Consider the following 23,388-nt stretch of genomic DNA (forward strand, 5'->3'; position numbering starts at 1 on the left):
ACTCTTAATATTTATTGTGAAACTTATTTTGTGAAAGCACTTGTTAAAGCTGTGGTTTTATAGTCAATTTTACAAACAAAATGAAAGTAAAATTTAATACTTATATTTGCATTTAGCACACAATACTTATGAAAAAAATAAATCAATGAATTATAATTTAATATATGTTGTCTCAATTGAAATAATTAGTGAGTATACCTTGTTTCCAACAATAAAGAATTGAGAATGTGTTTTATAGAAATTTAAATTAAAAGTCTTGCAGTAGGTTGTAAAATTCGGAAGAGGCATTAATTGAATTCATATATCCCAAAAATACATCAATTTCGTTTGATATAAATTAGTCAACAATTATAACAATTGGATATCACATTAATTTTCGTTAAAAGCCGTTTTACCACGGTATAATATGATGAGTCGTATAATTACGATAAAATTAAATTTCCCACACTATAATTTTCTTATCTTGTCCACCTGTGATCACTTTTTTATTATCAAAAGTCGTAGCCAAAGTAACAAGAGGACCTTTAGACAACAATACAAAATTTAATTTGAATAGTTCAGTCAACCTTTTTATATTCATAACTTACCTCGGTGACAGGTAATTTTAAAAACAAAAGCAGCACTTTGAGGATCCCACAAGCGTAAAAATCCCTCTCTATCGCCAATTAACAAATAGCTGTTGGCAATCCATGTCATGCTCAAGGGTTCTTCATCGAGAGTCGTAAAAAATATTTGAGTGCTCGTTTGTACGTCAATGACGCTCAAAGATTTATCGTTGGCACAAGTGATGATATTTTTGGATTCTGGCTCCAAAATAATAGAATTTATTTTCGATGCATGTTCTGTTAACAGAGAATACAATAAAAAAATCGGTAAATTTCGACAGGTAAATGATTTTCATTTTATTCGAAACTGTACCTTTAACGGTAAATTTCAATTTGCAAGGGTATCCTAAACTCCATAAAAAAATATCTCCATCCTCCGTACCAGTAGCCAATAAATCTCCATCTCTGAAGTAGAAATTGAATTTGATGATGACATGAATTAATCCCAAATGAAACGTTAACAAAAACAGTCAATATTTTACCTTGAAATGTTCATGCAAGTTACTTGAGAATCATGATGTAGTTCGCTTAAAAGGCATTCAGCAGGTTTAATTTTTTTATGCGAAGGAAGAACGTGCCAGACTTTTGTCGTACAGTCCCAAGAACTCGACACGATCATACTATGTTTTTCGCTGTAAGCCAGACAAGATACCACGTCTTCGTGACCATAGAGGGTGTCGAAAATTTTGCCGTAATCCATGTCGTAAAATAATCTGGAAAATTTCATCGATCAGATATTTGATTAAGATCTTAAAATTGATCATTAAACTCACAATGAATTGTCCGATGTGCCTACGACAAGGACATGAGAATCGGCTGTTTTATATGATATACATGAATGCAAAGGAACTGTAGTCAATGTGACATTTCTTACGATACTTCCAGTTTTTAATGAATACATTTTCATTATGCCATCGTGTCCTACGGATATGACACATTCACCGTTTACGTCGTCTTTAATAGTTATAATTTGGCTCAAAAGTTGTTTGTGAGACTGAAATGCGATGGACTTTTTTATAGATGTAGGTATTTTATTGTCTGCAATGTGCAAAATAATTTATTAGCCAATTATTATGAAAAGTCAATGTGATTCCATGAAATGGAAAAACTTGCCATTTGAGGAAGACGTCGATGACAACAAAGTTTCACTAAGCAATAGATCACTGGGTAGTAAACGCTTTGGATGTGGCAGTTTGAAAACTTGTTTTGGTATTTGACCGAATTCCATTATTTGAACTTCTAATCCATGTCTATCGTTGATATCAGTAATGGTATCTAAATCGACCGCGCCCTCATAACACAGATGAAAAAATACTATCCAGGGACAAAAGTAGAAATATTTTGAACAATTCATTTAATAAAAATTCATCTACTTGTGTGTAATTTTTATTTTATTTTCATACCGTTATCAGCTTTTAGAGCTTCATCGCCTCTTTGTTTGTACCCAAATATTAGATCAATCCAGCCATGCAAATTTTTCGAGACATAGTCACTTTCTAAAGCATCACGTAGTTTTTTGATGAAATCAGCCGGCCCTTTAAAATTCATAAATATAGATAAAAATAGTACGTTTTTTAAAATAAAAATACAGTTTAATTATTAACATTCGCATACCTTTAGCCCACGGCGGTAATTGAACATCTGCGATTTTGGTCCCGTCATGTCGGAATCCGAAATCAATGCCGTAATTATTTATTAAAAAATCGCCTCCATTCTCAGGATCGTAAAATTCAGGAATGAGTTCTTTAAAGTCAGACATGTTGACTAGAACATTTTTCCACACATCGCTTATACTACAAATAAATTTAATTTATTAGATAATTGCATGGGTAATAGATGCATGTGTTAAAATAGTAGTATTTATAATTTATTAACAACCTGTTGAACATTCTATCTGGATGATCAAACCGACCATTTTGTAGACATAGCATATATTGTGGATATTTTCTTACAAGATAAAAAAGGACGAACCCTGGAGCGCTGTAATGTGAACCATATAGAAATTTGGGTTCTGACATTTCATTAAATCGGGCCTATAATTGAAAAATACAAATTTGAGTTTCAAATTATATTTGACTATATAAAATACAAAATTTATTCAAATATTTCATTTTTTAGTCATACTTTTAGTCTTTCTAGTCTTTCTGGTTCTAGAGCTCCAATAGGTTTGCTGAGATCTCTGTAAATACCTGAATCATTTAGATTTAATGTACTAGATGTGTAATCTTGTATTACCCATGGCATTACTGGATATTGTGTCAAGTCATGAAATGTCCTATCTCCTAAGCTAGATTGTTAAATGGTTTAAATTTATAATCCACATGAAATATTATTAGTTTGTAACAAATTAAAGTGAATTGAATTTGTGTATTTACCTATTTAAATACATCAAATAATCATAATTTGACAAGCAACCATTTTGCCATTGCATTGTCATGTGGTTTTGATAAACTGTATCTAACTTCAATACTGATTGATTGAGAATATTTTTATACAAATCATCCCTATCTTTTTGATTTTTTGTAGCAATGTAAAAATTTTTGACTTGATTATTTGATGGTTTGATCCATTCTATTTCTAACCCCTTGTGAAATAATGAGTGATACATAAATACAAATACTTTCAACATATTTAATAAGCAGTATATCTTACCACTTGACGTAAGAGGAATCTTCTCTTTGTTACACTTTTGACATCTTTTAAATTTATTTTATAAACTGGATACTAAAATGATAAACAAAAACTTTAAATGTTAAATTTTTCTTCAATTCAATGGATTTGGAAGTTGAAAATAATGAGTTCACCTGATCTATATTATTATATGGTTGAAAATAGATTCTACAAGTAGTCAACAAAATTCTTCCTGGATTAACGATTAGAGGTAATACTTTATTTGCTTGCACTTCACATACAACTTCTTCATACAAATCTTCAAGCCATGAAGTATCAAAAGAGAATCGAGATTGTCTTGAATGAACTATTGTCAAGATCTAAAAAATTTTAATTTGATTTAAACCTTTGTACAGATTAATATTAATTTATATCTTACCATAGCATTCTGTTCAGCTATTGGAAGGGTTGAAGCTCTTATTAATTGTAAAATTTGTGGAAGACAGTCATCTACCTTAGCATAATTAAAAGCAAATTTGAATTCTGTAATTTTATGTATAAATTTATGAGGAGCTAAAATATTTCCTTCTAACATTTCTACGTAGAGTTTACATTTTACTAGCAAAATATCACTTGATCTAAAACAGAAAAAAAAGTGAGTCATTTCTGAATGTAAGTAGATAAATGATAAGAGAAAAAAAATCATGCATGCCTCGTTGAGTTCTGTTCAATAATATATTTTTCAGCAGTCGTTTCCTTCAGAGGAATTTTAATCAGAGGTTTGTTCAAGTCTTTGCAAACGAAAACTAAAGACTTGGAACAAAATTTTAAACGTCCATCGGCCCATTCACTTTCGTTATTGTCCGATGATTCTATCATCTGCATTTGTACGCTATAATCTTCAAAAAATATTTCCCCTGGGTCCAATAGAAGCATCGAGAATCTGTTGCGATATCAAATTTAGAATGAGTCGTTAATTTAATTGTATGAATGATTGATTGAGTACCTTTCTTTTTCCATTTTGATCGATGCATATATGCGTTATAATAACTAGTTACGGTAAAAATTGATCAGAAATCTTATGCTAACAGTTAAGATTCTTTAGAGCAGGTTCAAACTGGAAAACAAACAATGAACTTTAATTAAATGGCCGTAAAAACTTGCTTTTATTTAGAATGCAAAACATAGTGAACTATTTACATGAGAGTTCAGTGTACTTGGTTTGATATGTGAATGTAATGATAAATTTGACGTACATAAGCGACTCACGTCGATGTGACTAACAATATTCTGCTCTGCACCGGATAGCCTGCAGAACTGGACTTACTGTGACGGTATTATAATCGGTCTCGATGCGAGATACAATCATACAACACTCAATTTCTATTAAAAAGTAATACGATCGAATTAAATATTTTTAAGTCAATCTTTTAATGAAATCAAAATTGATAAATTTTAATTTTTACACTAATTTCCTCTAATAAAAACAAGTTAAAGTATTCAAATGTATGAAAAATTGATGTTGAAAATATCATTAAATGACTCACTTTTATTTAAATATTTCGAATTATTTTCCATTTCCTGTTACCGCCAAGATTGATCGAATAATGACAATATTTTTATTGTCTTGTGTATATTCAAGCTTTGTTTACCCGAAACGTTAAGAATAATGTGTGTGAATATCTCGTTTCATATTTTAAAAATCAAATATTGTAAAAGGAGAACTTTAATTATTTAAAGAGCACGCTTTTTTCGAGTCATTAAACGTTATGATAAAACCATTTTTCTTTATTTTCCATTTAATTCTTGATTAAATGTATGGTATACATCAAGATTATATTCATTTTGTTTCAAACAAAAAAAAATTAGTTTCATTGTGTGCAATATTTAAATTCCATAAATTAAATTACAGAAAATAAAATCACATGCTCAAATTTCTTGGATTAATTCTATAGGAAAGATAATGAACAAGGATACAAATGTACTTGTAGGTCAACATATTTAATAACTTATCAAATTAACATTTTTAAGTATAAAAATTATAATTTTTGTAAATAACAATTTAAATTTTCAGTCTTTTTATGTCTTCTTGTCTAAAGTCAGTTCTTAGCAGCAAAATTTTTTTAACTTCAGCTGATGATAATCTCCATGAAATTGAATCAGTTGCACAAAATTCAGTTACATCTTCAACTTTATCAACACTTAAAATAGTTGCAATTTGTTGCAGTCTGATAAACTTATCCCTAACGGTCCATGACGTAGACGAAGTGAAATAATTTGATAATGCTCTGATTTCATTATCAAGAATGGTTCCTCCAATCTGATAACAAAATATTAATGAGATTAATTTTTTTCACAATCAAAAAATGTGAATATTAATGAAAATGTCTATTATGTTTTACCTTGTTAAAAGAAGATTTAAAAATAACTTTTTCTAAACGAATCGTAACTTCAGTGGTTAAAATTCCAATAAGTGCATTATAATTTGATTCCATTAAACTATTTTTGAACACCTGCAGAAGACCATCCAAATTCATAACTAAAGTTTGTACAAATGACTCATCAGTTTCATGTCTGAGTATCTCCTCCTGAAAAATAGAAATGAATTTACCTTTCTATACTTGCAATAATTTTTATTAATTTTTTTCAAATTTCTCAACAAACCTCATCAGCTTCATGATTAATTGTCAAAAATGAATCGACCCACGGATTGATTCTTGGTTTTATTGCACTAGAACGTAGCTGTTCTAATCCATAATCAACAACTGTACGCAATGTGAATGTCACATTTTTCATACCAGCTAGACAGCTTTCAATTTTTCCTTTTTCTTTTGTTTGCATATTAGGAAAAGCTTGCTCAATATCAATTTTCAAATTTCTACTTAAAGTTTCAACATATTCTATGCTTGTTTCTGCATTGTTTAAATATGCCTATAATTCAATATTTTAAATTAAAGTGTTTGAATTAAATATAACCCATTATCTTAGATTTGATAAAATTGAAATTCTCACCAAAAACATAAGTCTAGCTAATTCTGTATCAGATGTCTGAATGCGACCATGTTGGAAACTGGTTTGTAATGCATTATAAGCTTGAGCCAAATCTAAATATCCTGCTGGATATCCCTGACGAAGTCGACTTTTTAATTGACTGGACAATTCATTTTCAAGTAATCCACATGCCATATTTATTACAGCACAAACACCATCAATACTGCCACTAGATATTGATCTTTTTACACATTTTTTTACTATGAAAAAGGTATCATCTATCATACTTGATGTTTGCTGATCTTGATCTAAAGCATCCATCCCAATAGCCTTATTAATACTTTCTTCCATGAAATATCTTTCTAATGCTAAATAAGCCCCCAATAATTCTTGCATAGAACGAGCTAATTCTGAATTTTTCATTATTGTCTCAAAATCATTCTTTAGAGAAGCTCTGTGTTGTTCATCTGTAGTGCTTATTTCAATATCATTCTGTAGAATTACAATTTACAATATAATGAAAATTATTTATTTGTTCTGAATATGATTCAAAATTCAAAAAACTTACAAAAACTCTTCTTCTTAAAAATTTATTATATAATTCTGCTCGGGCATGCATCAAAGTCAATTCACTCAGTAAAATATCTAAATCTTTAGGTTCAAGTTTTTCAACACCTTGCTTTCTTAAATGTTCATTAATTAATTGAACTTTTCTCGAAATAGCTCTATGTTTCATAAACTCAAAAACAATTTTTTTCACTTGACTGAAAATAAAAATATCATTTAAATAAAAGTAAAAATAACTTTAAAATTTCAATTATTCAGACATTACTTATCACACTCTTTTTGCAATATTCCTGCACAAGTTAATAATCTACCAGGACCATAATAAGTTTCAATAATAGGTTGATGAACTTCTATAATTCTTGCAATTCCTTCAAATAGTAAAGTTAAAGTATCAGCATAAATTACAGATGCTCTTTTGTCTGTAATTCTAGTGTCTAAAGCTGCTTTGAGATTTTTTTGAGATGTGACTTGAAGCTAGTGAATAAATTTAAATTAGTGTATAGTACAAATAATATGTCATAAATGACCAACCCAATTTTCTTTGCTTTTTTATGAAAAATTGATAAAATAATAATTACTTTAATAGCAAGATAACTGCAAAATTTTGTTATTCCTTCATTGTACATTCCTAACAATGGGAATATTTTGAAAAATCTTTCAACAGAAGCTAAATCTTCAGCCTTCACTGCTTCATCAAATTTTTGATCAACAACCTGTCTTAGATTGTTAGCAGCTTGTTGCAAAGTAGCTAATGAACTAGTGACGCTAGAATGGTCACCTGAAACATCATCTGCAGTTTTCTCCAACAACTGTTGATCCATCAATAAAAAGCGGTGAACATGAGCTGCGCCTTGTTCGTAGTCTTCGTTTTCCAAGGCAGTAGCAACTCCTTCGCAACAAAGTTGTAAGTCAAGAATGTCATTTACTCGACTTTGACACTCACAGACTCTACTCTAAAATAATAATTTTATGTTTATGTTTATACTATTTTAATTTTATGTTTATACTATTGAATAAAACTGCTGTAAGAAAAGCAATGTGCTCTCAAACCCTTGCTAAATCCAGCTGTCGAACTTTTGCGCTGACTTTTTCAGCAAGTATATTAGTATGATGTATCATATCTCGGAACTTTTCTGTCTCAGCTTTGACAACAGCTACATTTGGCAGAACTTTACGAATGCTTTGGAGTTTCGCCTCGACGTGACAGTGACGCATTAGAATTTGATCCAATTGTTGGTTAACGATGACCTAATTGAAAATGCGAGAGAGGATTAATACCTGGTCGAGGAAAATGCAAGAAAAACATATCTTTAGAGAGTAAAGACACCTCATCTTCCTGGAGTTTGTGAAGATCATTCGTCAAATTGTCCTCGATTAGAGAGCTTTCGTTGATCGTCGGCATATCGTTGCAATAATGGATGTAGCCCAGATGAAAAGATCAACGAAAATAGTGATACAACAACGTTATCGCACTTGTGTTTTTGTTATAAGTTGAATATTTTGACAGCTGTTGCTTGTTGTCGGCTGCAGTTTCAATGCGGCATCATCACAACATATAGCATTTGCTTTCAGAACGTCATGAATCCTGACACATGATTGTAAAAGTACACGCAACCTATTGTAGATGTCACTATAATGCAAAATTAGAAAATGATGCACATTTTAAATTCAAGTTTTATCGTAATTGCCCTGGCACACTGTTGATAACGTGAAATTAATTTGTTCACTGAGTCCTTAATCATGTCCTAGGAAGCTCAATTATCTCTAATTATCTAACATATCTGACTCATGTATGTACAGTAGGGTGGTCCACTTTTTCAAAAATTTTTTTAATCTTGGGGGATCCAACGGAATCTGAAAGTTTAAGGTTTAAAATGAATTTTCCCGTAAAGTAGAGCTAAAAAAAATGATTTTAGATGGTGTCGATGGATTTTTGAAGTTTTTTTTTTGACGTAAAAAAATCGCAGCCGACAGGAGGCACTTCGATAGTTTGCCAGATTTTCTATAAAGCCATAATGGGTTTTGTGAATACATTTTCTTTTGTATTTTTTGCCGTAGAATCGAATGCCATCATTAGTTTTGGGCTATAAAAACGATTTCAGTGAAAAAATTGCGATTTTTGAATTTTTTTCTGTTGAAAAATCGAAAAATTCGTCTTTTCACGTCTGGCAAATGAACAAAAAAAATCGTAGAAGCTTTTAATCTACGGATTTAGTTAGGAAATTTCATAACGAATCGAAGCCCGTCGTCGGTTTTTGCCTACAAAATTATTTTAAGTCATAAAATTGCGATTTTCCGTAGCTATGATTACGAAAAAAATCGAAAGATGCGCCTTTTAGCGTGTTAACATACACTGAATGTAGCTGTGAGCATTTTAACATGGTTTTTAATGGGATTTTTGGCGTAGAATCGAATGGCGTTGTTACTTTTACGCTACAAATCCATTTTCAACGAGAAATCGCTCCTTTTTGAATTTTTAAACATGAAAAATGACCATTAGGCGCCAGAAAATCAACTAAATAGTCTAGTAAGTATTCAAACATGTTATTTGTCGGGATTTTTTTCGTGGTATCGAATTTTGTTGTTACTTTTACTCTTTTAATTTATTTTCAGCAACAAATTGCCTTTTTTGTAGTTTTACTAACGCAAAATATCGAAAAATGCTACTTTTGGCAACGTAAAAATTTATAAAATTATCTGATCATATTTCTTTTATAAGTAAAAGAACGTGATCCAAATAAGGCAATTTGTTGCTGAAAATAAATTAAAAGAGTAAAAGTAACAACAAAATTCGATACCACGAAAAAAATCCCGACAAATAACATGTTTGAATACTTACTAGACTATTTAGTTGATTTTCTGGCGCCTAATGGTCATTTTTCATGTTTAAAAATTCAAAAAGGAGCGATTTCTCGTTGAAAATGGATTTGTAGCGTAAAAGTAACAACGCCATTCGATTCTACGCCAAAAATCCCATTAAAAACCATGTTAAAATGCTCACAGCTACATTCAGTGTATGTTAACACGCTAAAAGGCGCATCTTTCGATTTTTTTCGTAATCATAGCTACGGAAAATCGCAATTTTATGACTTAAAATAATTTTGTAGGCAAAAACCGACGACGGGCTTCGATTCGTTATGAAATTTCCTAACTAAATCCGTAGATTAAAAGCTTCTACGATTTTTTTTGTTCATTTGCCAGACGTGAAAAGACGAATTTTTCGATTTTTCAACAGAAAAAAATTCAAAAATCGCAATTTTTTCACTGAAATCGTTTTTATAGCCCAAAACTAATGATGGCATTCGATTCTACGGCAAAAAATACAAAAGAAAATGTATTCACAAAACCCATTATGGCTTTATAGAAAATCTGGCAAACTATCGAAGTGCCTCCTGTCGGCTGCGATTTTTTTACGTCAAAAAAAAAACTTCAAAAATCCATCGACACCATCTAAAATCATTTTTTTTAGCTCTACTTTACGGGAAAATTCATTTTAAACCTTAAACTTTCAGATTCCGTTGGATCCCCCAAGATTAAAAAAATTTTTGAAAAAGTGGACCACCCTAATGTACAGCGGCTATTGCATCATGAGTTCGAATAATGCAAAAAAAATAGAAGTTCTTGGAAAAAGCACCGATCATTTTTTAAAGAAAGGACTCGAGGAATTTTTCCTGCATGCATAATCATTATTTTCATGGAGTCGACAGCGCTGCTCTTCAAAATAGTCGGTATGCTTTCTTCTTTTTTGCAGCAGAATATCGAAGATACCAACTCATATCAATATATAACGCAGAATAATGACTAAGTATCTGATCAATCAAAATCAATCTTTATTTTATGGGACTAAACATTTTTTGAAAATATTAATATTAAAAAAATGAATGAACCTCGTGAGTTGGTTGAATCGATTAAAATACGTGTTATATACCGAGTGCTGCGTATGCAGTGCACTACGCTCGCGACAGTAGCCCTGCAGGCTACATGGCTATGCAGTTTGCTATCTCTATGCTAAACCTATCGACTTGAAGACTTCAGAGTTCAGGCTCGCATACCCATCACACGCGTTAATTCATTGTAAGTGCGGTTACAATTCGAGTCCGGAATATTTACAGGAAAAGGAAGTTTATCCTGCGCGCACGAGGAACGCGCGCGAGGGAACCTCAATTATATAAATTTTTACATTCATAAGGGATAAATCATACGGCCGCCTTGGTGTGTCATCATGGTAAACGACGGTGTTGTGAACTTCGGATGCCTGGAAAAGCTTTGGGACGCTATAGAACACGCGGTTTCGGCTTGGACTCGATAAGCCCAAGATCTACTCTCTCTTTTTAACCTCCCACTCTGCACGTGTATTTATCAACAACCTCGGCAGTTGTCACATCGACGTTGCTTCATCTTTTCCATATCAACTAAGCTGAGCTACTTCGAAGTCAATTCGAGCCCTTCGATGGGCATTAAGTAAAGAATTTTTCTCACATATTCTGTTTTTCTGTTTATATAAAAAATAAAACCGACAAATAAAACAAAAAAAAATCACCCTGGTGAAACATCAATGTGATTAAAAAAAAAAATTCTGAGCCTGTTGATGGTGCACTTCTCAGTATCGCTCGTAAAGCGCTTCTCGGCATCTCCGCACAACTCGTGCTTGGAGCACTGTACTATACGTATTTGTATCATATGTATAACATCGTTAGTATGACCGAATTTTTCAACAACAGGCCGCGTGCAGGCAGCTTATGAGAGAATTTTATCATCATCACGAGTCCTTATGATACTTTGAGCTAAGTCTTGTTGTCGGCGGACGCCGCCACTGTCGCCGCTTCTGCTGCTGCTACTCACTTCTACTCTTATTGTGCTCTAGCTTGCATTGTGGTGCAGCACTGCGGTTCGTTCATGCGGACTAGGCAATCGTCGGGTCTGGCGCCAAAAGCCCAACGAAATTGTTGTTCAGGTTGCACCTACGTATTTACCTTGAGTTCGCCGTTGTCGCTGTCGCTGTTGCGGGTATCCAAGGTGCACTGCTGCTGGAGCCGCTGTCGTTGCTTCGACTTCAACATAAATATGCTCGTTGACCATTGCCCAGGTAAGATACACTGTATACTCGCTTCGTCTATACATTCAATATATAAATATATATATAATGTAGTAATGTAGTATTATGTAGTATTATACACATGTCTCGGCTCATCCTGCTCGAGACAAGAGCCCGCGATCGTCTCTTTCTGAAAATCTGTTCTTTCGTTTTTTTTTCTATCTCGTGCTTCTCTTTTAGGCTAGTTCGAGACTGCATTCGCCTCTGACAGCTCCGCACGATGGTGAGACGCCGCAAGAACGAGGCCAAGGCTGCGGCGAAGCCTCCGCCGAAGACCCTGGCTGTTCGCAAATCTACCCGTCAGAAGAAGAAGAAGCAGTCAGACGAACAGAAGACCAACGGTGACCTGCTTCTGTCCGACGTTAATAATTCCGATGACTCGAAAGATACCAACGACCAGAGCTCGCAAGAGCCAGTCAAGACCTACAATACCGTTCCTAAGAAGTCGGCCAGATTCAAGCAATCGATGGCGGAGCAAGAAAACGCTGAGCGTGGTGAATCTGTACATAGTATAGCCGTCGAGAGCGATAGCCAAGATGGCTCAAACGATAATGTTGTTTCTGAAAAAGTTGACTCTGTTGAAGAGTTGGTCTGCGACTGGAACGAGGAGGTCATAGAAGAAACTATTATTTGTGAAGAGATGGAAGTTGACGAACAAGTTTCAAGTACAACCTCTCTTAATCCAGAAAATAAACTTCTGGAACAAGTGGTAATAGTGCAAAATTCTGATTCAATGGATCAAAGTATTGAATACACTCTTGTTGAATGTGACGCAAAAGAACCCAATGTAGAAAATGTTGCTAATCCATCATTGGTTAGTAATACTAGTTTTACAAATTCTGATAGTTGTAATAAAATAGAACAAGCTCTGAGTGTTTTACATATGAATGAGCAAAACAGTTTAGAAGAATCTAAAAGTGTTCTCTCAGTGACTAATAGCGTTAATGATACTTCTGTAAATAAAATTGAAAATAGTGTAAAAGTTGCTAAAGATGCTGCCATTCAGAAGGACAATCAAACTCCGAAGAGTACAGCTAAATCTCCTAAAGGTAACATTTAATGATACTTATCTTGAAACACTAGACTTTATAATTAACAATTAAATGATAAATATGTATTTAAAAATGCATTTGAACAGAATATATGAACATTCTAGTTAACATATTTGGCTATTAAAATTGTTTCAAAACTTTTTCTTAAATCAAAATATTTTTCAAAATGAAAATAACTAAAAATTATATTTTGTTTTGCCTCAGATCCTAGAACAGCAAAAAATAAGACTTCAGTGAGTTCTAGTGATACAAAAAGTGCACTAATCAATTGTGAAGAACAATCGAGAAATAGTGATTCCATCAGTAAAATAGAATCTGACGATCTTAAAATATCCAGCAGCAGTGAAAACAGCAATGATACCCTGTCGTCTACGAGCAGCTCTAAAATTTCAGATTCAAATGTAGATAATAGAATAACTTCTAACCAACGAAGTGAAGTGGATAAAAAATCGAATTTTCGCGTTCGAAGTGGAAGCATTGATACAAGCTCTGCTTCAGAAACTAGTTCCAATAGTTCTGGTGTACGTAGAAGTAGTAGGATTAAGTCCATCGGTATGATGAAACAAAGGTGAATTTTCACTTATTGGTTTAAATTTATATTGGGGCAAAGAAAAAGTCTGGTTCCCAAAATTTTATTTGTAAAACTCAAATTATTAGCCAATTTTTTTTAAAATCTTTTTTTTAAATACAAACATAAGGTTATTAAAAAAAATGTCTAATAATTTTTCATTTAAATTTTTTACACACAAATGAAACAAATAAAAAAAAAATTTTCTTCCAGATCTCGAGGCAGAGGTATAGTCACTAAACCATCATCTGATAAAGCAAAAGTGTCTGCCCAGGTTGATAAAGATAAAATTCTATCTAATTTAAATACCATCCAAGAAAACACTTTACTTCAACCCAAAGACAATAAACCATGTGAAATTCAACCTGTTAAAGGATATACTAGCAATAAATCCACAAATGTTCAAGACCAGTCAGGTGTAACTCCAGTGGTAACTTCTTCAGCAACAAACGGCTATGATTCTGATTCTAATAAACCTGTAAAAGTGAAATCCCGCTGGCGTCTATCTAGTGAGTTAGAAATGAGTAACTCTGCATCTTGGTTATCTTCTCAACCTAGCGTAGGGTTTCTTAATACATCAAATCAACGAGCTACAAGCGATATCGTGTCAAATGTTATTAATGAATCAGTGACTAAAATTACATCTTTACCTGTAGGCTTGAAAGAAGAATTGAAAACAGAAAACCTTTTGCAAGATCTATCTAAACAAACTAGTGCTTCGAATATCTCCTGTTCAAGAAGTTCAATGATAGCTTCTATCAATGACGTTGTTAAGAATTTTACTTCATCAATTGATACCAGTAGTGTTGGATCTAAAATTTCTTTGCCCATGGTTCCAGTTAAAGCAGACAGAGAAATGGAAGAAAGATTGAGTCAGTTTGAACATTTAACTGAAAATTTGTATTTGACTGAAAGGTAAATATAAAAATTATTATAATTATACCGAAATTTATACGGATATAATTTTTAAATTAATTTTTATCTCCAGGTTCACTAATAAAGAAACAAAGAAAATGTTATGCGATTGTTTTTTAACTGAAGAAGATATAGAAAGAGGAGAACTTGGCTGTGGCGAAGATTGTCTGAATAGGCTTCTTATGATTGAGTGGTATGTATAACTATAATTTTGTTGAGGTATATTGTATGGTTTGAAACACAATTTATTGGCTTTTTAGTGGACCTCGATGTATTGTGGGAGACAGATGTACAAATAAACGATTTCAAAATTGTGAATATGCAAAATGCGAAGTATTCAGAACAGAAAAGAAAGGTTTTGGTTTGAGAGCAACGTGTGACCTCTATCCGTAAGTCCTATATTTTTTAATAGTTAATTAATAAATTGAAACTGTTTAGACTCTTAAAAACAAACTGACAAATTTTCTATGATTTAAATTGAAAAATTATTTTACAGAGGTGATTTTATCATGGAATATGTAGGAGAAGTGGTTGATCCAGTAGCTTTTCGGAAAAGAGCAAAAGAGTATTCCAAAGATAAAAATAGGCATTATTATTTTATGGCCTTAAAATCAGATCAAATAATCGATGCAACAATGAAAGGAAATATATCACGTTTTATAAATCATAGCTGTGATCCAAATGCAGAAACACAGAAGGTTTGTTTTGAAATTTTACTGACCACCTATGGTAGTATTATTATAAAGTTGAAATAACCATTATTTTAATTCTTCTAACAGTGGACTGTTGATGGAGAATTAAGAATTGGGTTTTTTAGTACAAAAGAAATAGCAATGGGAGAAGAATTAACTTTTGATTACCATTTTCAACGCTATGGGTGGGTATTATCATTCGCGAAGGAGTTTCATTATGCATACTTATGTTATTTATTTATCAATTTTAATTATTTTATAGTAAAGAGGCACAAAAATGCTTTTGTGAATCCACAAATTGTCGCGGTTGGATTGGTGATAATCCAGATGATAATAAACAAAAGTCTGACTTATTGGATGAATTTGATGATGATTCTGATGAAGAAGAAGAAGAAGTAGAAGAAGAAGAACAAGAGGAGGAAGAAGAAGAGGAAGAGAAAGAAAAAGATGAAAAAGTGAAGGTTGAACCTCAGCAAGAGAGTATCAATAAAGAAGTGCTGATTAAACCACCTAAGAAACGTGGAAGGCGAAAGAGACAACCGAGAAAGGTTTCTGAACATATGGAAGATGAAGATGTAAGTATTTCTTGTATTATAAAAAAATATATCTTTTCTTATAATCTTCAGAAATTTTTCTAAATTATTATTTTACTCAACAGTTGGAAGAGCAAATCGATAGGCTGTGTGCATGTGGACTTAAGAATCAAGCCCATACATTAACCCTGAGTCGTCTCATGGTTCGAAGCCGAGAAATTCTGCACAGAACGCGATTGCTCAAAGTAATCCAAAAAGGAGAACAACCCTGTCGACGACTCTTTCTTGATTATCACGGCTTAAGACTCATGTGGAGCTATATGATGGACGTAGCTGGCAATATCAGCGAGGAAGCCAATGAATTCCGTTTGGAGATTTTGAGAACCTTGGGTACCCTGCCAATTCCCAACAAGTCAATGTTGATAGATAGCAAAGTTCTCGCAGTCATTGAGAAGTGGTCAAAGCAATTAAATTGCATACCACCCAGTGCAGATTCTCCAGGGGACGATGAGGCCTCTACCAAGTCGGGCGCTTCTTCAAATCAGGGAGCTACTCCAATGGAAGTTGATAAAGAAGAACCAATCGTAAGTAGTACCGTTGCGGAATTGGCGAGCGATTTGTTGCTGCGATGGTCCAGCTTGAAGGAAGTATTCAGAATACCGAAAAAAGAACGAATTGAACAAATGCGAGAGCACGAGCGAGACGCTGACCGAGCTTACAAAGAAGACGAGGATAAAAATAAGACTGTGGTTGATAAATTGCAACAGCAGCGTTTAAGTCAAACCCCTGTCGACTACGGGATCGGTCGCAAGGACAAGCGAATCGTGGAAGAACGTAGCCGAGACATCGTTCAAGTTCCCCGCATGTCAAAGTTTGAACGGCGTCAATTATTTGCTCTGAAAGTAGCCAAAGAAGAAGAGGAACGTCAACGTCGCCAGCAGGAGGATTCATGGGCGCAGCATCAAGCTTATTGCATTGGGCTTGGTTTAGATCCTAATACCACTACAGCCTTCGATCCACAAACTGGTATGCCGCTTTACTATGATCCGCAAACCGGCCAGTGGCAAGCACTTCAGCCCCCTCCCCCGTATGCGCTGCCCAATGGGACGCCTAACGTACCGCCGGCAGCAGCATATGTACAACCCGAAACAATTGTACAGCCGGAACCGGAGCCGGAACCACCCACGCCGCAACCGGAACCACAGATCGAATTGCCGCCTCGCTGGGCATGGTCTCGTGATGCGCGAGGTCGAGTGTATTATTACCACAAAAAAGAGCGTATCTCGCAGTGGCTGCCTCCGCCGCCCGATCATCTTTACCGAGAGCAGGACTCGAGTGCGAGCAGTTCGGAGTCCAGCGACTCTGAGAATGATTCGTCCTCGATGGAAGAGACCGAAGAAGATCCTCCTATACCTACCCCACTCGAAACGTCGTCGATTACGGAACCGCTGAGCACGGAGATTGAAGCTATGGATGCTCTACCTGTAGTCACTGTTGCCACCGCAACGAAAAAGCGCAGGGACGGACTCGTTCAGGAACGAATCATTAGTGTGAGTACTCTTCATTATTGACTGCGTTAATTTTAACATAAATAATAATTTAACTTAATTTTACCACTATAGCCGCGTCGCGAAGAGGACCGTGTTGATCACAAAAAGTACAAGGAAATTAAAGAAAAGTTGAGACGTCAAAAGGAACGAGCAAAGCTCAAAGAGCAGCTTAAAAAGCATCGACGTAGCGGCAGCAGTGGTAGCAGCAATAAACACAAGCACGGAACTGCCAAATTCCAAGCTATTCCCGGTGAAATGTCACCCACGACGGAACGTAAAATTAAGGACAATTTCCGAGTCAATATGGCCAACGTTATGGTGCATTTCTTGAATCCTTACCGCAAAAGCGACTGCAAGCAGGGTAGGATTACAAATACGGAGGATTTCAAGCACCTTGCCCGCAAAGTAAGTATTGTACTTGCTGCCTCGATGTATAAAACTGAATACTTATTTAACCATACGTTTTCCATTTTTTTTTAGCTTACTCATTTTGTATTGGCAAAAGAACTTAAACATTGCAAGAGTGTCGATGAATTAGAATGCAATGACAGTGTTAAACATAAAGCAAAGGACTTCGTGAGAAAGTATATGAGTAAATTCGGTGAAGTGTACCAAAAGGGTACCGATGAAGAGAAGTTCGAGCATTAATCGTGATCGAGTGATTTTTTTTTACTTATTAATTGTAATTAAATATAAGAATCGATTTGATCAATTTGCTGATCACTTACTATTACGCGGTTGCAATCCAAAGTGTACATGAATAAATTTTGATGATTTACTAACCGTGGCAACAAATCACTGTAAAATACCGATCACTTTTTATGATGGATGAAATAGAGAATAACCATAGTTTATATTATTAATTGATTCACTTTTTTTAATTCCCAAAGTTTTGTACAAATTAATAAATAACTATTTACGCAGGAACTATATTGATCTATTTTTCTTCTGATCATTTGTAAACTATTGGCATGAAATTCTAGATTCATGCATTGAAAATAAATTTGTAAATTTTAAAATCTAAACTACTTGTAAACAGTGAAAAAGTATCTGTATATATAAATACTTAATATCATAAAATGCGAGTTTACAACATTTGCATCTAATAGTCTTAATTACTTCATCGATCTTCCTAATTTTTTCACCATCACCAGAATAGCAAATCTTGTCTGTAAACAATTAATCTGCTTAGATTACTATTGATCATGATTCCTTACCTTAGTCAATAATTATTTCACGTGCTTTTTTTTACTTAAATGATAATTGTGTATAAGTTATAGCAACATATGTTTATTGCTAAACTCAGTTTGATATTCAATGGCACATGATTTTTTTTTATATTTGTGCAATTATTTACTTATACTAATTTTCCAGCATACATGGAAAATGGAAATAGGAACAAATTAGATACGAAAAATCTGAAAGATTAATCGTATAATCATACGTGTACATAGTACCGTTATCATCATCACATAATGCAACTTCTGATATACTTCAATTCCATTAAAACTTTTGGGAAATGCTGTTTAATATCATTACCTCGGTCGTTACAATTAATTTGAAATTTTATTCGATTCTTATAAAAATCACTAATTGATTTGATCACATTCGGCAGTGTTTTTCAACGTATACATAAAAAATAATTTCCAGTTTAACGTGGACAAGGACACACATGATTTTTAAGATTTAATTTTCGCAAATTTTCATGAATTATATTGGTTCACTATTCTCAATATTGAGATAAAATTAATTACTCATTGTTTCATTGTAACAAAGATTTTTGTATATACATGAATTGATTTGTTTTGAATGTACCAGATCAAGCAAGACATCTTTGTACAAGTCATTTCTACAATTTCAGCTTTTTAAGGAATTCACAAGTTTTTGAGTATTCACTATGCGAGATTTCAAAGTTGCACTGCAACTTGATAGTGTTGAATTGATGAACTCCATTATTCTGTCAGAATGGTCGTCTCTAGGTATACTCGTGCAGATATCAACTTTAGTTACTTTACTCAGCACAAAATCTAATCCTTTTAGTTTTTCTGACAAAATTTGGGATATTTCGTTCCAAGTCTACAAAAAAGCAAGGATAAAAGTTTAGTATTAGAAAAAATAACTTCAAAAGAATGTTTATTAAGTGGTGTCTTTACTTCAGATTCTGCTGCTGTTGTAACTATGGTTTCAGTGCCGCCTTTCCTTTTATTTTTCTTCTTTGAAATATTGGGTTTGATTTGTGATGCTGCAGAAGTACAAATGGCACTTACAAATGCTAACGTTTCCCCACAAGTCGTAGCTCTCAAAAAGAACTTCTTATATGATGCAGGTTTTTCTTGATTTGGCAAAGGTAAAGGTTTCAAGCAAATTGATGTTCGGAGTGCCTCAATGCATTCCGCGCTTGGACAAGACGAATTAGCCAACGACTCAGCTAACTGAGCTATCAGACTAAGTTGTTGAGAATTATAAGTCTCGCGCAATCGCTCCACTGCGTCGAAAGGAACTATTACACTATTGACTTTGTCTTTCTTATCAACTTCGAATTTTTGTAAGATATTGGGAATCTTTTCATCAATCAACCTCTTTAAATCGTTAGATAATCGCAATAAAGTGTTCGAAGAATCTGCTTCATTGGCTGCACCTAGTACCCTCAAGATGAGACTTCGAGCTTGGAGTACACATATCATGCACTCTCGCGTTTCTTCTTTCATACGAAGATCTTCGTCATTTTCAGGTAATGGTTCCCAGCCTACTACCACCTTTATTAAAACGAAAATGTTTTATTAATTTCACAGATCTAGATTAAAAAAATATATATTCAACTTACGTCGACGTCACGATTGTCACGTTGCAGATCCCATCTTATAGTGTCTTCTCCAGGTTGAATATGCATACTTGCGAGAGAGTTAGTAACGGCTGTAGGATTATCACACCAACTCATTTCTAATAACATTTTGTCAACAGTACACGAAGCAAAATGTATCGATTTCTCAAGTCTTTCTCGTAATTCAACAAACTCTTGAATTTTTACATAGCTTCCATATTTGTAGGCAAATGTCAAGTAATCTGCACTCTGTTGATCAATATGGTAATAATATTATAATAATTTTATGCGATGACAGCAAAACAAGATTAAAATACAATTGACTAAATTAAAACTTAAAAAATGTTACTCACATCTTTATAATTTGCAATAAAAAACTTAGTAGCCTGATCCAAATAATATGCTGCTTGAGATAAATAACCAAGAGGTGCAAGTAATGGAACAAGCAAATATCCCAAAGAATCTAATTGGATATGTTTACAATCTAATAATGTATAAACATAATTAGCTCCCACTATTATTCCAGCTTCTAAGTAAGTTCTCATCAATAATATTTTAAGATGAAAATTGGCTGGACTAGTTGATAATCCTTTAACTAGAATGTGCATTGCTCTGCAATAAAAAAATCATAATTAAATTTTTGATTCTTGAAAAACCAAGTCAACTATAGCTGATATATATTCTTACTTGTAGAGCCAGGTAGCATCTTGTGTTTCATACCATAACTGGTGCAAAATATGTCCAGCTAAAAGTAAGTACGAATCTGCAGGACAAAAATCTGTTGGTAATCTGGTTTCAAGTGGGCATAGTTCATTTCCTTTTTCATATAAATCACAAAGGCGTTTGACAAGATTTTGTCTTTCTTCAACATTAGCCCTTGGTGGATGATGTCGTCCACATATGCGTTTTAATTGTTCAAAATGTATGTGCCTCTGCATTTGATTGATTGTAGCAGGATAGTCAGTTTCACCAACACCAATATCTAATTCAATCTGAAAATGCAGATAGTTTATAATAAGAAATTTTTTTTCCAAAATTTTATGCAGTTTGTAATGTATAACTCACATTTTCTAATAACTCTTCTTTATCTGCATCGCTAAGAAGATGCAAATATAATTTTAAATCTCCTACTATGCAACCTTTTGTACCAAATTGCTTAAAATATTGCCTCATATCATCACAGATATGAGCACAATGTTCAATTTCAAGCTTTTTCTCTGCAGTACGTTTTAATAATTCCAAACGAGCAAGTTGAGGTGCTCTGATTTTATCATCAAATGTTGTAGTGATTGTGTCATTTAAAAATTTATAGCACATTGTTGCTGTTTGGCACTCTAGACCAGCTGTTAAATAATCCTGATAATAAGCCCAATTATCTCTCTCCTTACGAATAAGCTCTTCATAAGCTCTGGCAGCTTCTGTGAAGCATTTCATTTTCAACAATAATTTACCCTTCCTTTGAGGAAGATTGGATAGACGTGAAGCTAAAGGACCAGAAAAAATTTCAAACATTTCTTCATTTTTTCCTTGCAGCTCCAATATCATCAAATATAGTTGAACTTCTTGATCACCTTCAACTTTACCCTCTTTAACAAACTTGAGAATCTATAAAATTTACAGATAAGTTACACAGATAAATTATCATAAAAAATTATGATTGATCAATTTAAAAAAAAGATGTAGTTGAATAAAACTTACCATTCTCTCAGCAAGAGAAAGTACTATATTTTTGGCAGTAGCATCATTCGCTTGAGTGGCCTGCATAACAAGACTCATGATGGCCCAATAATAATAAGCGTTCTTCGGTACAAGTTTGTACAGAGCAAGAGCAGTTTGCTGCTGTTTCTTGAAATCGCCGAGACGAATGTAAGACATGAAGAGGTGGGTAAGTAGCTCTTCATTGTGAGGGTCAGCCTTGGAAGCGGCCTCGTACACCTCGCTGATTTTGTCAGCTGCAAAAAGTAGAAAAGACGATCGATATAAAGATTTTTTGGAGACAAGAAGGCCGGTTGGATGTCACTGGACTTACGCTGCTGTATCTCGCGGTAGCAGATACTCATGGCTTGGAGCGTCGAGTCCTCGCAGGGCACTTCGGAGCGGACCTTGTCGATGATGCTCTGGCACTCGTCCTCCTTGCCAAGTCGCAGGAGAGCAAGGGCCTTGAGTACCCGAGCGCACTGATTACCCGGATGCTTCTTCAGGACCTTGTCCGCTTCCTGCAGGGCCTTTTTATTGTTCCCATTGTCAAGTCTATCTGGAACGGAGCGTGCAAAAAGAGGAGCCCGAATGAGTTACATAACCTCGTGTCGCGAAATTGTCATTTTTTGCCTCTCGTCCTGTCTGTCCGCGTGAAGCGGGGGAAGGCGAGAGCATATAAGGAGCTTTCATAACCGCAGGACAATGGGCCCCTAAGAGGAGACGGGACGGGGCCCACGGGGCTAGGAGCCTACCAGCCATAACGAGCGCGGCCGAGCGCACACACGTGTGCTGCCGCGGGGGAGGCTCTGCGCGTTTTTTTTTTGGTCGCTCATCTTTTTCTCCTTGTTTTTGCTCTCGCTCATCCGTGTGCCTTTTTTGCAATCTCGCGGGGCGTTTTGGAGAGTATGTGTGCGTGCGTGTTTCGGAGCGCGGCTGAGATACTCACCGTAGATGGGCCTGAGCCGGCGTTCGTTGACCACGTTGTCGGCGTGCGATTGCTTGTTCGAGGCCATGCTAAATGATCACTCCTATGCTTGTGCAATGTGAACCGGCACAACTTTGTATTTGTAATTGGTAATCCCGGCTGCTGCTCTTCGCGCGGCTATATCGACACTTATTATTGCACTGACGACAGCTACGTGCGACGACAGCTAAGCAGTCACTACTGCTCCTCAACAATTATATACGGAGCAGCGGTGCTGCAGTGATATTACAGAAGAAGACAGAGTAGGCGAACATCGTCCAGGGGCTAGCCTCGTTCGATGCCGCTGCTGCTGCGGCTGCGGCATTTGGCAATCTCATGAGCCTATGCTACATAAGCTCGTTTGTATATTACAAGTGTATATAGCTATATATATTATAAAACAGGCGCTGCGCGCGCGCCGCATTCTCTCTGTATGCGCGATTTTAAGTCGCAGTCGGCGGCGGCTTTCAATACACGTACAACCTATATTGCTCCGCTTTTTTTTTATTTCCATTCAATTCTTCTAGTCGACAATCGAATCGCGGTCTGCGCTCTTATAACCGGCCTTTTCGAGTGCAAGCCGCGCGCGACTGTTGCACCGAAAAATTATACGTCGTGTGTACTATATATTTATCAAGCGGTGCAGCTCGTTATAAACTCGATTCCCTCGATACAGGCCCGAGAGAGCGCAGCGACTCCCTTTTTTATACTCTTCCCTGCTCCCTTT

The 23,388-nt window shown here is 34.7% G+C and overlaps 4 protein-coding genes across 6 annotated transcripts; 1 reads left to right on the forward strand and 3 right to left on the reverse strand.

The window, feature by feature from the left end:
- Window positions 1–67: 67 nt before the first annotated feature.
- LOC106658282 (protein FAN-like) lies at window positions 68–4,604 on the reverse strand. The gene is made up of 17 exons (XM_023460808.1): window positions 4,416–4,604; window positions 4,222–4,332; window positions 3,928–4,158; window positions 3,655–3,853; window positions 3,410–3,595; window positions 3,258–3,329; window positions 2,981–3,189; window positions 2,730–2,892; window positions 2,484–2,638; window positions 2,220–2,398; window positions 2,009–2,140; window positions 1,719–1,919; window positions 1,379–1,643; window positions 1,088–1,318; window positions 919–1,010; window positions 588–842; window positions 68–522 (listed from the first exon to the last, which is right to left on the reverse strand). The coding sequence occupies exons 2-17, from the start codon at window positions 4,233–4,235 to the stop codon at window positions 434–436; spliced, it is 2,673 nt and encodes an 890-aa protein (XP_023316576.1). The 5' UTR covers window positions 4,236–4,332; window positions 4,416–4,604; the 3' UTR covers window positions 68–433.
- A 606-nt stretch (window positions 4,605–5,210) lies between these two features.
- On the reverse strand, window positions 5,211–8,316 carry LOC106658257 (conserved oligomeric Golgi complex subunit 4). Of its 2 annotated transcripts, none has more exons than XM_023460805.1 (9): window positions 8,101–8,316; window positions 7,824–8,021; window positions 7,552–7,726; window positions 7,039–7,141; window positions 6,775–6,970; window positions 6,228–6,698; window positions 5,880–6,146; window positions 5,618–5,803; window positions 5,211–5,535 (listed from the first exon to the last, which is right to left on the reverse strand). In XM_023460805.1, exons 1-9 carry the CDS (start codon window positions 8,173–8,175, stop codon window positions 5,278–5,280), a joined length of 1,929 nt encoding a protein of 642 aa, XP_023316573.1. In that variant the 5' UTR covers window positions 8,176–8,316; the 3' UTR covers window positions 5,211–5,277. The 2 variants fall into 2 exon arrangements, with proteins under 2 accessions (XP_023316573.1, XP_014235606.1); XM_014380120.2 differs by having other exon boundaries at window positions 7,039–7,247; window positions 7,352–7,726.
- A 2,616-nt stretch (window positions 8,317–10,932) lies between these two features.
- LOC106658278 (histone-lysine N-methyltransferase SETD2) lies at window positions 10,933–18,279 on the forward strand. 2 transcript variants are annotated; one of them, XM_014380164.2, is made up of 13 exons: window positions 10,935–11,859; window positions 12,049–12,917; window positions 13,125–13,488; window positions 13,702–13,997; window positions 14,145–14,403; window positions 14,477–14,596; window positions 14,664–14,792; window positions 14,900–15,101; window positions 15,183–15,280; window positions 15,358–15,670; window positions 15,754–17,178; window positions 17,251–17,583; window positions 17,659–18,279. In XM_014380164.2, the coding sequence occupies exons 2-13, from the start codon at window positions 12,089–12,091 to the stop codon at window positions 17,824–17,826; spliced, it is 4,536 nt and encodes a 1,511-aa protein (XP_014235650.1). In that variant the 5' UTR covers window positions 10,935–11,859; window positions 12,049–12,088; the 3' UTR covers window positions 17,827–18,279. The 2 variants fall into 2 exon arrangements, with proteins under 2 accessions (XP_014235649.1, XP_014235650.1); XM_014380163.2 differs by having other exon boundaries at window positions 10,933–11,859; window positions 13,702–14,403.
- A 446-nt stretch (window positions 18,280–18,725) lies between these two features.
- On the reverse strand, window positions 18,726–22,973 carry LOC106658280 (N-alpha-acetyltransferase 25, NatB auxiliary subunit). Its single transcript, XM_014380165.2, has 9 exons — window positions 22,644–22,973; window positions 22,029–22,253; window positions 21,698–21,951; window positions 21,065–21,604; window positions 20,687–20,991; window positions 20,353–20,611; window positions 20,003–20,248; window positions 19,332–19,934; window positions 18,726–19,254 (listed from the first exon to the last, which is right to left on the reverse strand). The coding sequence occupies exons 1-9, from the start codon at window positions 22,708–22,710 to the stop codon at window positions 19,036–19,038; spliced, it is 2,718 nt and encodes a 905-aa protein (XP_014235651.1). The 5' UTR covers window positions 22,711–22,973; the 3' UTR covers window positions 18,726–19,035.
- Between the last annotated feature and the right edge of the window lie 415 nt (window positions 22,974–23,388).

This window comes from Trichogramma pretiosum, unplaced genomic scaffold, assembly GCF_000599845.2.
Source record: "Trichogramma pretiosum strain Unisexual culture from Peru unplaced genomic scaffold, Tpre_2.0 scaffold6, whole genome shotgun sequence".
Classification (NCBI taxonomy): domain Eukaryota; kingdom Metazoa; phylum Arthropoda; class Insecta; order Hymenoptera; family Trichogrammatidae; genus Trichogramma; species Trichogramma pretiosum.

Excerpts from the sequence above, each read along its gene's own strand:
- LOC106658282 (XM_023460808.1), bottom strand. Across the intron at positions 3,854-3,927 it reads ATTGAACAGAACTCAACGAG|ATCAAGTGATATTTTGCTAG; the intron begins GCATGCATGATT and ends TTTCTGTTTTAG. Across the intron at positions 2,639-2,729 it reads AAAGACTAGAAAGACTAAAA|GCCCGATTTAATGAAATGTC; the intron begins GTATGACTAAAA and ends TTTCAATTATAG.
- LOC106658257 (XM_014380120.2), bottom strand. The coding sequence starts at position 8,175 with ATGCCGACGATCAACGAAAGCTCTCTAATCGAGGACAATTTGACGAAT. Across the intron at positions 7,248-7,351 it reads GCAGTTATCTTGCTATTAAA|CTTCAAGTCACATCTCAAAA; the intron begins GTAATTATTATT and ends TTTATTCACTAG. Across the intron at positions 5,804-5,879 it reads TTAATCATGAAGCTGATGAG|GAGGAGATACTCAGACATGA; the intron begins GTTTGTTGAGAA and ends TCTATTTTTCAG.
- LOC106658278 (XM_014380163.2), top strand. The coding sequence starts at position 12,089 with ATGGTGAGACGCCGCAAGAACGAGGCCAAGGCTGCGGCGAAGCCTCCG. Across the intron at positions 15,281-15,357 it reads TACCATTTTCAACGCTATGG|TAAAGAGGCACAAAAATGCT; the intron begins GTGGGTATTATC and ends ATTATTTTATAG. Across the intron at positions 17,179-17,250 it reads TTCAGGAACGAATCATTAGT|CCGCGTCGCGAAGAGGACCG; the intron begins GTGAGTACTCTT and ends TTACCACTATAG.
- LOC106658280 (XM_014380165.2), bottom strand. The coding sequence starts at position 22,710 with ATGGCCTCGAACAAGCAATCGCACGCCGACAACGTGGTCAACGAACGC. Across the intron at positions 20,992-21,064 it reads AAGAAGAGTTATTAGAAAAT|ATTGAATTAGATATTGGTGT; the intron begins GTGAGTTATACA and ends CTGCATTTTCAG. Across the intron at positions 20,612-20,686 it reads GATGCTACCTGGCTCTACAA|AGCAATGCACATTCTAGTTA; the intron begins GTAAGAATATAT and ends TTTTTATTGCAG.